Here is a 12,501-nt window from a genome sequence, read left to right as displayed (position 1 = left end):
ATCAAGAATCAAAGTGTTTTTCTATTAAAGAATGATCGTTAATAATTGTGGTCATTTAATTCTCTGATTACAAACTTTTTCCACAGGAGAAACTTGTTGCACTTGGAGAGTTGATAAATTTTCAGCCGTATCAATCAGGTAATCTTTTAGATACGATGTTTTACTGGGCTGCTATTAAAAGAGTATTAAAATATATGTTAAAATGGAATCACTATTTAATATAAATAAGTATAATTCATATTTCATCACTTTTAAGGTAACTTATTGACAAAATAAACTACCAGGTTTAGTGTGTCCTTTGAAATAAAGTTTCTTAAAAGAATGCTAAAGAAATCACATCCTAAAGACAGTGTTGCCTTATAAAGTTTATGTATACCCTATGTATTAGTTTCCTAGGGCTGCCATAACAAATTACCACAAACTGGGTGGGTTAAAACAACAGAAATTTATTGTCTCCTAGTCCTGGAGACCAGAAGACCTAAATCAATGTGTCAGCAAGGCCATGTTCCCTCTGAAGGCTCTAGGGAAGAATCCCTTCCGTGCCTCTTCTAGCTTCTGGTGGCAGTGATTGGCATTCTTGCCTTGTAGCTGCTTCATTCCAGTCTCAGCCACGGTCCTCACAAGTCTGTCTTCCCTCTGGGTGTGTCTATGTTGCCAAATCTCTCTCTCTTTACAAGAACACCAGTAATTGCATTGGGGGCCCACCTTAATCCAGTCTGACCCCATCCTAACTTGATTATATCTGCTAAAACTAATTTCAAGTAAGGTCACATTTACTGAGACCAGGGAGCAGGACTTCAACATTTTTGCGGGGGACACAATACAACCCACAACACTACAGTTACTTCTAGGTAACTTTAAAAAAATAAATTTCAATAAGCTTGTTTTTCCTACTGGTATTTTCTCTAATCGTAAACTTACAAGGAAGTGGTCTCATCTTTCTTTCTTTTGTCTTAAAGAAAATCTCATCTGAAATATGAAAATACAAACATAAATAAATTAATTCACTTACAGAAAGGCACTCAAGTGCCTTTTGAGAGCCCAACATCCCTTCCATGTACCGGTGTTTATGGAGTGTCAACTGTAAGCCAGTGCTAAGAGCTAGAAATATGGGGGTGGTGAAGATAGACCTGTTCTTGCCTTTTGAAACCTACAGTCCATCAGGGGATCGTAATTTACACAAATGTCTGCAGCTGTGGTGAGTCTTAGGCACGAGAAGTACAGGGTGCTGTGCTATGAGAACTTATACCTGGGGATGTGAGCAAAGACCTTGAGGCAGGAAATCATGTCACCTTGTTTGAAAAACCACCAAAAATAGTTTGTGTGGCCAAAGCCTAATGAGATGAAGCTGAGAGAGACATGAAGGGTAGATGAGAGTTTCAGAGGCTTCTGGATGGAGAATGACCCAATCGGGTTGTGATTAGTTTGGAAAATAAATTGGAACAAGGCTAGGCTGTTTGCAGGGAGACCAGTATCAGGAGGGTAGCAGAGTGACACAAGGAAGCGGTGATTACAGCTGAGGCTGGAGGCTATAGAATTTTGAGAGATATTTAGGAGGTGGAATTATCAAAGACTTGATGACGGACTGGCTCTGGGGAATGTCAGAGGACTCAGACTTCGTTTGCTTGAGCAATGGGGTGGGTTTACCAACATGGGAAATAATAGTAGAGGAAATTATCTGAGAAAGACAGAGAGAGCGAGAGAGTATGTGTGTGTTTGCCTATGCGTGTGTCTGTTGGGTGGCAGAGGACGGGTGCACTGCCATAGTAGAGGAAGGATTAGTTTAGTTTCTTACATTTTGATTCTGAAATACCTACAGGATATCTCAAATGGATACATTACATAGAGAACTGCATACTTTCTGGAGCTCAGCAAGATCCGGACTGCAGTTAATCAAATTGGGAGTTGTTGCCTATAAATAGGAATGAGGCCATGAGCATGATGGAGATTGGAGAGAGCAGGGGTACCTGGAGGAACTTAGCCTTTAATGGTTAAGTAGAACAGGAACAGCTGACAGAGGACTGTGAAAAAGGGGTGATCAGTCAGGACAGCCCCTGAAATCGGACACCATGGAAGACCTAAAGGCGGAGAGTGTTTCAGGAATGAGGGCTGGTCTACACTGTCAGATGCTACGAGGAGGTCAAATAAAATGAGGCCTGAAAAGTACCCAATGGATGTAGGACACAGAGGTCATTTGTGACTTTGATTAGAGCAATTTTGTGGAATGAGGAAGGCAGAAGTGAGACCAGAGTGGGAGGGGCGGACCCCAGCTCCCTGTGGAGCTGGGGTGCTTAGTGCTGCGGGCCTGAGGAACATGCCGGGTGCTGAGAACAGGGAGAAGGGCCCCATCAGGATTTTCACACAATAGAAGGGCTTTCTGAAGGAGGCGACATCTAAACCAAGTCATGAGAGGAAAGGAGACATTAGCTAAGGTGGGGATAAATGGGAGGGTTGGTTCATTCAGAGGGAGCAACCAGGTGTACAAAGGTAAAGACATAAGGCAGAACTTTCTGTGAACCGCCGATTCATTTTATCTGGAAAATAAAATTTGAAGTGAGAAATGTCAGGAGGTGGAGAGGTTACTTATCTTGTTAGAACCAGTGAAGGATTTTAGGCAGGGGAGGGACAGGAGCAAGTTCAAATTTTGAAATGATCATTCTGTTCTTAATGAGAAGAATGAATTGGATGGGAGAGACCAAAAGTAGTAAGACCAATCTTTTTGCAGGTAGAGAAATGATGAGGGCCCTAACCAAGAAGTGGCCATGAAGATGTAGAGAAGGGGCTAGATTTGAAGATAGAAAGTTGACAGAACTTGACCAATCTGAGACAGAGGCTAAGAGAGAGCTCCGGAGGGTCAAGTATGTCCCAATGTTTTTGGCATCTCGACATATGGTGGTGTCATGCCCTAAGACAGCAGTTCCCAAACCATCAGCCACAGATGGGTTGGGGGTGTGGAGCTAATGGTCCCCTTAGCTCCACAGACTGAGTATGGGGCAGCTGGAGTCTCCAGGCTGGTTACCTCTACTGTCCTTGACATTTGCTGTGTGTGCTAAGTCATGAAAATGATTGGGAAGCTGTGGGCAAGGTAAGGAGTATAGAAGGAGCAGATTTTCAAGAGGAATTTATGTCCAGTGGGTGAGGGACACATATCTCTGGAAGCCAGCAGAGAGATTTGGGCTGGAGATGAGGCTACGCAGTCATCAGCAACTAGGTGGTAGTTTTTTAGAAGCTGATAACCATGGTGATCCTGTGGGGAAGGGCCTGAGTGGCTGGGGAAGGAAGACTTCTTCACTGCATGGTCTCCCGTGGCTTTTGAATTTCATTCCAGGTGCATGTTTGACACATTCAAAAATATAAATAAGTGGAGAGATAGATATCTGGATGGATGGGTGTTAACGTTTAACTACCATTGGAGAGTGAGAGGGTGAAGATGGAGGGGCGGGAAGAGAAAGATCATCAAGACAGCAGTAGAAAACAAGCTTCAGAGCACAGGGTCAGCTTCACACAGGTAGCGTCTCTGCTGCTGAGACCTAAGAGAAGGGAAGAGGTGATGGATGGGATGCAGGGAATTATGTCGGATGGGGGGATTCAGAACAAAATGGGCAGCAAGGCCAGGTCCCAAAGATTAAAATCTAGGGGAAGGGCTAGGGTTATAAGGGAAGAGGTGAAGATTTGAAATAATTTGTTAAGAGGAAAGGAAAGAAGAAAAATGGAAAAAGCCAGATTTTTTTTTTTCAGAGCTGAAGGCTCAGTGGAATTTAGAGACCGTGAAATTTGTAGTAACTCCAATGTACAGTTGCGTGATTCCCTGCAACGGTGCTCGGCTGCCTGGATGCAGGAGAGGAAACCTAGATGTATGATCTGTAGTGAGCCCTGAAATATTAGAGAGTACTGCCACCCCTGCAATTAGAATAAATGCAATTAGAATAAAACTAACACTGTACAGTATTCCAACAAAATTCTGAGTATTTCCATGATGACTTCATTTGGAATATCAAATTTTTTTCCCAAAGTTTTTATTGTTCTCATATTTTTTTGTGTCCTTGTTTTACTGGTGCCCTAAATGAGTGCTGAGGTGATTTGCTCATTGGCTTTGAATATGGGAATGGAAAATGAGTACAGTTTTGTTACTTTACTTAGCATTTGGGAAGGAAGCAGGTGAGGCAGTGAAGATGAGGACAATTGCAAGGAAGCCGATGAAGTGATGGACTACAGGGGTCTCCACTGGACAAGGAAGGACGTAATAAATAGAAATAAAATTTAAAAGCCCCAGGCAGGGGTGATGTTGAAAATATTTAACAATCAGTATGGCGCGGATGACAACCAATCAGAGCAGTTGCTGCCTCTCAGAATGGATTCACTGAAAAGAAGCCGGCAGGGGACAGAGGACCGCCCTTGGTCAGACCCAAGAGGCTTTAGTGAGGTCACAGCACCAGCACTGGGAGGAAGGGCAGAGCGTGGGGTTTGGGAATTGAGAGCCGGTTGTGGCTGGTGGTCAAGTCACCAGGCGTGGGCCAAACCAAACAAAGCCCCAAGGCAGCATGGAGGTGGAGCGGGTGGGCAGAGAAGTCCAATGACCAGTTGTTTTTACCTCGAATTATTCTCAGAATTTAAGGCCCTCTCCTCCTGCCTAGCAGACTAGAGTTGCAAACTCCTCTTACGATAATGAGCTGTAAGGCAGTCACTCTAAATTTGACTCCATTGACTGGTAGGTAGTCCTAAATTTCCCATAACACTTGCACTGTAGATGGTTTTGTGAAAGAAAATGACCTGATTTTATGCTGTGTTTTATTAACAAAAGTCAAGGCATATATATATATATATATATATTCATTCATTGATCTTAACTCTGTCACCATTAAAACACTGTTCCAGAGGTTCCAAGCTCAGAGCATTGAAAATAATCAGAACTTTGTAGAGTTTGGAGATCTCTGCTTATTACCATATCAATGAGATGATTCATGTATGAGGTTTGTTTAATCTTTTCAATTAATTTAATTTCCTGACTTTCAGAAACCGACTTAGCCAAAGAAGATGAAAAGACCACCTTACCTACCACAAATGACAACCGGGAACATTGGAAAGTCTCAGATGGTAGGTATATAACTTGAAAAAAAAAAGTACCCTTTGTATCCAAGGCTTAATACTAAACTTCAAAGAAAGGAGTTTGATCATTTATTAGCCATAAAAAATGAGAGTTAAGTCTTTCATCACCTTCATCCTATATTCAAAAAAGAAAAATCATTGTTAAAAATCTATTGAAATCTTTGAAGGAAGGTACCAGACATTCACTGAGCACCTTCTAGATGCTGGTCACTGTGAGAGACACCGGGGCCCACAGTAAGGGAGTTGTGGCCACACAATCACATCTGGGGGAAAGGAGCCATGAGAATATGAGAAAGTAAATGCGAAGACACACAATAAATTAAAAAGCTTGATGAAACAGGGCAAGGTAGTACACAAGGAAAGAAAGTATATAATCTAGAAACTCACAAGGAAAGAAAAGATCCTTGTGATGTATGAAGGGAAAACTTTAATAATATCTAGAAATCTAGTTGAGACTTAAGATGGCTAAAAATAATCCAATAGCATGTATTTATTCAGAAGCTGTGCTGGTTCAGTCACACAAGATGAAAAAATTCTAGAGATCTGCTGTACAATGATGTGCGTGTGGTTAACAGTTCTGTACTGTAGATGTAAAATTTTGTGAAGAAGGTGGATTTCATGTTATATGTTTTTACCACCATTGAAAGAAGAAACTGTGAGAGGTGCTAGGGACATAAACATACATTGAACGTTGTCCTTGCCCTCAAAGTGCTCACCATCTAGCGTGGGTGACTGCAAAGCAAAGCGAAAACTACCTTATGGAGAGGTAAGTGTTATGATAGAGGGTATAGTGGGACCACATAGGGGGTCGCCTGACATAGAGAGTGTTAGGAAAGGCTTTCGGGAAGAGATGAAATGGAAGCTGAGTCTAGGAGGAGTAGGAATTACTCATGTAATTTGGTGAAGAGGAGGTGTGCAAGTAGAGGGGCAGGTAGGGAAGAGGTTGTGAAAGGTGTCCCACCAGAAGGAAAAACAGGGGCAAAGCAGGCATTTCAGGGGATCAAGCCATGGCCAGAAGTGTGAACCAGAGGCAGCGTCAAATTGTATTCAGAAGATGATAAGTAGGGCAGCTGGGCTAGAGTAGGGGATCCAAAAAGGATGAAGAAAGCCGGAAAAGGTAGGTAGAGGCCATCCGTTGTTTGGCTGAATAGTTGGTGGAGGGCTCAGCAACATAGCTGGTGGCTGGACAGAACATGAAATCGATGGGGGCACACTTAGAGAACTAACCTAGCTTCATCACTGACCCTCCGGAAGATGCTCAAGCAGCCCAAGTCACTGTCCAGAGGAGCGTGGCGAATTCAGTTCCAGCCAGAATACATATCGTTAAGAGGCCCAGTCAGACAGTGTATCTGGGTACCTGGGCGGCAGCACCACTATTCTAGTCGGCCCAGCTGGTGATAAGCAACACTCATGGGAAGGAGGGAGGGCACTATGGCCCCCGTGAGAGAACTGAGAAAAAGCTATGCGGTCTCTCATGAAGGGGATGACCACCAGCTTCCCAGGATGGAGGAAGAAAAGCCAGATTGTCGAGTACGTATTCCCAAGTCTTTGCAACAGAGCGATTTAAGTTGGTCATTCAAATTTTAAGGCTCTTAGGCTTAACTAATTCATAATCTTAAAGAACTTTAGTGGTAATTAAGTGAAGAAAATGGGGTTGATTTCAGGTTGTTGTGAGGGCTGTTTATTCAATGAGCATTGGAATCAAATATAACGAGATACAGTGCTTTCCATATTGTGGGTTTGGTGAGTTGTGAAAAAAATTTAGTGGGTCATGAAATGGATTTAATAACTGGCGTTTTTCTTTGAACGAGAATAAAATTGATGCTAAAAGGGTAAGTAAGGAGAGCAGATTTTTTTTCCAATGAATGAGAATAGGGTAGAAAGAAAAAGATAAGTATTAGAAAAGATAAGAGAAGGATAAGAATAGATTAGAAAAGGGTGAGTATTTCGTTCATTTAACTTTTTGTTTCATTATATGCACACAAGTGAAGGTACTGGACTGGAACGTAAAATGTTTTTTTTTTTTACACTGGGTTTTGGTCAACAAAGTTGGAAAAGCACTCACAAAGAACATCTCATGGGCTGTTAGTTATATTCTAAACCACCATGTTTTATCTAATATTAATTTCAGAATATAAAGATTTGTTTTCTGATCTAATGCCAGATGATGAAAAAGATCTAATTTTGTCAGATGGTAAGTCTGTCAAGTGATGAGCAATCTGCGTGGTGCTAATGGTCATGACACACATTGTCCAGTCTTAGAGAATGACCCTGTGGTCAGAGAACACAGTCCAGCAACCGAAGTAATTTTGAAATAACTCTGTTTCTTTTATTCATAAACACTTTGAAGGAGGGATAAAAGATAGAAGCAAATTTTTTTTTAATGCTGAAATTGCTTCCATGTCATACTCACCTCAAACTCTCCCCAATAAGTTCAGCTCCAGCCTCTATGTCTCATCCTTCTCACCTTTTCTTCTCATTCCTTCATTACAAAGCTCAAAATAGCTGACATGGCAAGTCAGGATCCTCCTCAGAATGTGGGTGAAAGGAAGACCCTGACAAGTCCAAGTTAGAATTCTCTTTAACAGGGAAAACCTGGGAATTTTTATACATGCATACATATATGTATCTTGTATATATTTGTATATAGGCTTATGTATTTTCTAAATCTGCCTATACGACCTGTATATCTAGAAGATAATAATAATCTAGTCTGTTTCCATCTTTACTACTTCTTTACTTAAAACTCTGTGTACAGGAGGGAGCTGGCAAACACTGAAACATTGCCAGTGATTTATCTTGTGGGGACCAAGGTTTCACAGGGAAGTTGGTAGAAAGATGCTACACTGAGCCGTTTGGCTTGACACCCGTTTGCCCCTGACAGTGGCTTATCCATGATGCCATATAGAAGTGATCTGGCATCTTGCAACTTTCAAAGAGGACAAGGCATTCAGAGAAACTTGGAGTGGAAGGAAAAAGGAAAAAATGAAAATAACTGCAAAACTCAATGTCCTTTAAATACTAAAAAAACTCAGTTCTTTTAATTCTCTATATACTGCAGTAGATTTTTTAGATCTGATTCCTCAAACCAGCTCTGAAAAGTCACAAAGTCAAGGACACACACATGGTAGCTGGTAGACAAACATTAGTGTTAAAAGGTGGTCTTTCGGGCTTCCCTGGTGGCACAGTGGTTGAGACTCCGCCTGCCGATGCAGGGGACATTGGTTCGTGCCCCGGTCCGGGAAGATCCCACATGCCATGGAGTGCCTGGGCCCGTGAGCCATGGCCACTGAGCCTGCGCATCCAGAGCCTGTGCTCCGCGACGGGAGAGGCCACAACAGTGAGAGGCCCGCGTACCCCCCCCCAAAAAAAAAAAGGTGGACTTCCCTTTTATAAATGGAACTGGGTAGAAGAGGTCAAGTGTCCCTGTGATATGATTCTTCTCAAACCCTCTGCGTTCCCACATCCCCAGAAATTCAGCCATGTTTGCTGATTGTCTAGAGCTTAGCTTCCTACTTTTATATTTGACAGTGACAACCGAATCCTCCCCTCAGAATGAGTAAGTGAGGAAATGGACACAAATATATCTGCAGGTCCAGATTTTCAAAGATCGTAATTGAGTTGTCATGATATTTTATGCAAACAAGGCAGATGTAGGTTTCTTTGTGGTTGACCAGTCATGATATTCACCCATGGCTCCACACTTTCATTTAAATATCCAATAAGATTAATAGATCCATTGCACCTTCCAGTCTGAAAATGTGCAGTGTGATGGGCTTTGGCGTGGGGCTAGCTATGGGGAATTAGAATTGGTGCATGGAGGAAAAGTAGGGCCAAAAGAGGAAACGGAACTGACAATATAGCTGCTAAAAAATTTCAAAATGAGAAGCAAAGGAGCCCAGAGAGATGGCACATAGACATAGATTAAGGTCAGGAAAGTGGCCAGAATTTTGTTTTGATACGAAACTGTCTAATGATGATCATGTGGTTTGATTCCCCTCATAGGATCCTTCTCACACATGCACTCCCTCAGCTATTGAATCAGATTGAATACAGGAATCCAGTAAACAGAAGGAAAAGGGTAGCCAAAGAAAAGCTAATAAAAACATGTTACTAACATATTTTTAAAATAGTTACATCGTTTCATTTCCTTCCTTTTACAGATTCTGGAGGCAAAACTATGGAAGAGTAGCAGATCAAATTAGATCAACTATAAAATTATTTGGTAGTGTAATAAATAGGGAAAGACCCATGAATGTCTGTATTTAGAGAAGAATAATTTGAAAGGTTTACTTCAGTCTTGGATAACATTATGTGAGACAATTAAATAACAGTGACAGCACACACACAAAAAGTCAGAGTTCAGTCATTTTCTGTTACTTGTATCCATTTATATGTTTGCTTATTATTGCACTCTCTCTAAATAGTTTGGTGTTAACTGCTGCTTTTAAAACTACACTAAAATAAAATTGAAAAAAAAAATTGTCAGTCATTGCATCCTTGCCCACACATCCTTCTGAGAGAACCTGTTTCTCCCGCAGGCCATACCTAAGACATGGGCCTAGGTGGCCATGTTTGCTCAGATGTCCTTACCACCTTGACCTCAGCTGATTGGGCCAGAATGGATACACCTGACTCAAGGAGAACCAATCAGAGTTTTCTCTTGCTCTCTCAAAAGATCTGAACTGAGAAAAAATGAGTAAGTTGGTGTCTGAGTGATGGTAATTGTAGCGAACAAGAGAAGGCCACCAAGTTCTGCCTGTGAGGTCTTCAGAGCCCGTCAGGTTTACCGCCTTCATAAGAACCGGCTGTGTATTGCTTTTCCTTGGATTTGCTTTTAGTTTAGTCTATATTGAGTAGATTTCTGTTTCTTGACACCATATGTAGCCTGAGTAAATGGAATTTTAAAAGAAAAGCATAATATTTTACCTTATAATTGCATGGTTTAAGAAGAAAATTACAGTATTTTATTAAAGTAGTAGGAGTCATACCCATCTGCTCATATATTTCGAGCTAATAAGACCGTTTACAAAGGCCAGTTAGGAACTTTTGAAAGACCAGGAGTGATGTTAAAAATTGCTGATACCTGTGTTTCTCTGTAGTTTTTTTTTTTTTTTTAATAATTCTTTATTTTATTTATTTATTTTTGGCTGTGTTGGGTCTTCGTTTCTGTGTGAGGGCTTTCTCCAGTTGCGGCAAGCGGGGGCCACACTTCATCGCGGTGTGCGGGCCTCTCACTATCGCGGCCTCTCTTGTTGCAGAGCACAGGCTCCAGACACACAGGCTCAGTAATTGTGGCTCACGGGCCTAGTTGCTCCATGGCATGTGGGATCTTCCCGGACCAGAGCTTGAACCCTTGTCCCCTGCATTGGCAGGTGGATTCTCAACCACTGCGCCATCAGGGGAGTCCCTCTCTGTAGTTTTAAATGGTGTTTCAGGTACAAGTTACTTTCTGAAAATTCAGGGAGCTTTCAGATGCTTCTGCATTGCTTCTATACCATCATAATAAAATGGATGATTTTAAAACCATGACTAACTTTGGCTTATTTCCGAAGTCATCACCTCATTTATTATGAAGAAAACTTAAGGACTTCAGGTGAGGTTTTGTGCCCTAATCCTACCACTTCCTCTGCCCCTTCTTGTGGGTTTCTCAACCAAAGGGGTGAGACCACAAAGAACAGTAACTGGAGGGGAAATCCCCTGGTGCTCTACAACACACAGTGGGGCATGTGGCAGTTGCCCGTCAGCACACAGGGCTTCTTCACGGTAAAATTGAACTCGATTAGAACGTGTGACTCAGACTAAGAAACTCGAGCAAAGCTTCCGGTTCCATTCCCCTGGAGTCAGCTATGCCCATCAGTTATCATCCAGAACCAAGAGGAAAAGTCTGAACAGAGAATACAACCATGAACACAATCACCTTTCAATCCAGTAGCCCTGCCCTTTAGTGAGACTCTTCCCAGTGGGTGTCAAGCCCTGACCAATCAGATAATCGCTGCTTCTCCAATAGCTGGACATCTAGGAAGGGGTTAGAGAGAGACGTGGGCAGAGTTTCTCCTCTCTAGGGACACTGTAGGAAATATTCAGCCCCATCCCCAGCAGGCTGTACTTCCCAGTATGAATCTGAACAATCGCTTGTTTGAACCACTATGGGATGACCAGGATGGTCCAGGATAGACTCCCATAGGAGAAGAGAACAAAGTGATTTTAACCACTATGCCTACTACCATACATTTGTCCAAAATTAATACAAGATATGGAATTATATGTGCTTGCTATTTGTTGAAAAATAATGAGGGTGCCATTTCAAAAATAATATCTTTCAGATGATTACTATTTTGTTTTTGCTTGTTTGTTCATTTTTCAGCTGATGCACTAGCTCTCACACTAGCTTATTATTTGTAATGACCCAACTTGGGAAATCTCAAGTCTGGTCTTCCCATTAGGAGTAACTTTAATGTGAGATTATTAAAAAATAATTTCTCCATGTTATTAAAACTGTCATGATAAAGGCATGAGGGAAGAATATTCAGTAGAACTTTTAGAATATGACTCAGAGAAAGGCATTATATGAATAAAGTAATTACTTTATTGGTCACTGAAATATAGGTTAAGTGTACATATCCTGTAACTGTAGCAGGCACTCTTAGTTGCCCTCCCTACAGCCCTGCTCCCATTCTCTTGACTAACAGAACTCTGATTTTGTTGGGATGGGCAATGGGCCCAACTCTAGGCCATGAATCTTGATAGATCTTAGCTAGTCCCATTTGCCAGTGATTGGTCTAGGGGCAGGCATGTGACCCAGTTTTGTGCAGTGATACATAAGGAGGAATCGTCTTCCAGTGGGGATGTGTGTATGTGTGAGAGAGAGAGGGTGTGGAAGGCAGAGAGAAAGAGGGAATGAATGAATGAATGAATGAATGAATGGTATGCAAGGAGAAATCACTTTGACTTCCACCTACTTCCTTCCTGCTTAAAATGCTGCTCTACCAGGACCTAATGCTTGCAGCTTGGGCAGCCATTTTGTGGCCATGAGGTGAGACATCACCAGCAGGGTGCCACCAGGAGAGTGGCAGTGTAGAAGGATAGAAAAAGCCTGGTGCCTGAGCCCAAGGCCTCAATGACTTCAAAGAGCCTCTGAGCCAACCCTGGACCACCTTCAGAATTCCTGTCCAATAAACAACAAATAACTTTATGGTTTAAGCCCCCGTGAGTTGTGGTTTCTGTTACTTACATCCAACAAATACATACTTATATATATGCCTATATATACTTACAGCCAAAAGCTACATAACTTGATCGAGAAATATCTTTCACTTTGTTATTGTCATTTGTTCTAGGGGAATGAATCAGAAATATATTTAGATAATTTAGACAATTCTCCCACTCAGTCAG

The 12,501-nt window shown here is 41.8% G+C and overlaps 1 protein-coding gene across 2 annotated transcripts in view; it reads left to right on the top strand.

Moving 5' to 3' along the window:
* Nucleotides 1-10,617, top strand: part of MDH1B (malate dehydrogenase 1B) — a 30,357-nt gene extending 19,740 nt beyond the window's left edge. The window contains exons 9-11 of one of the 2 annotated variants that reach the window (XM_049711924.1): nt 87-138; nt 5,014-5,094; nt 9,648-10,617. In XM_049711924.1, the coding sequence (XP_049567881.1) occupies nt 87-138; nt 5,014-5,094; nt 9,648-9,658 (144 nt within the window). In that variant the 3' untranslated portion in view covers nt 9,659-10,617. Of the gene's footprint in view, nt 1-86; nt 139-5,013; nt 5,095-7,237; nt 8,452-9,647 lie in introns of those variants that run through there. The other variant, XM_033429193.2, reaches the window with a different exon arrangement.
* Nucleotides 10,618-12,501: the final 1,884 nt, after the last annotated feature.

The sequence above is a fragment of the Orcinus orca genome, chromosome 7 (assembly GCF_937001465.1).
Source record: "Orcinus orca chromosome 7, mOrcOrc1.1, whole genome shotgun sequence".
Classification (NCBI taxonomy): Eukaryota; Metazoa; Chordata; class Mammalia; order Artiodactyla; family Delphinidae; genus Orcinus; species Orcinus orca.
The sequence above is the reverse complement of the archived record's forward strand: the minus strand, read 5'-3'. Positions and strand labels throughout refer to the sequence as shown.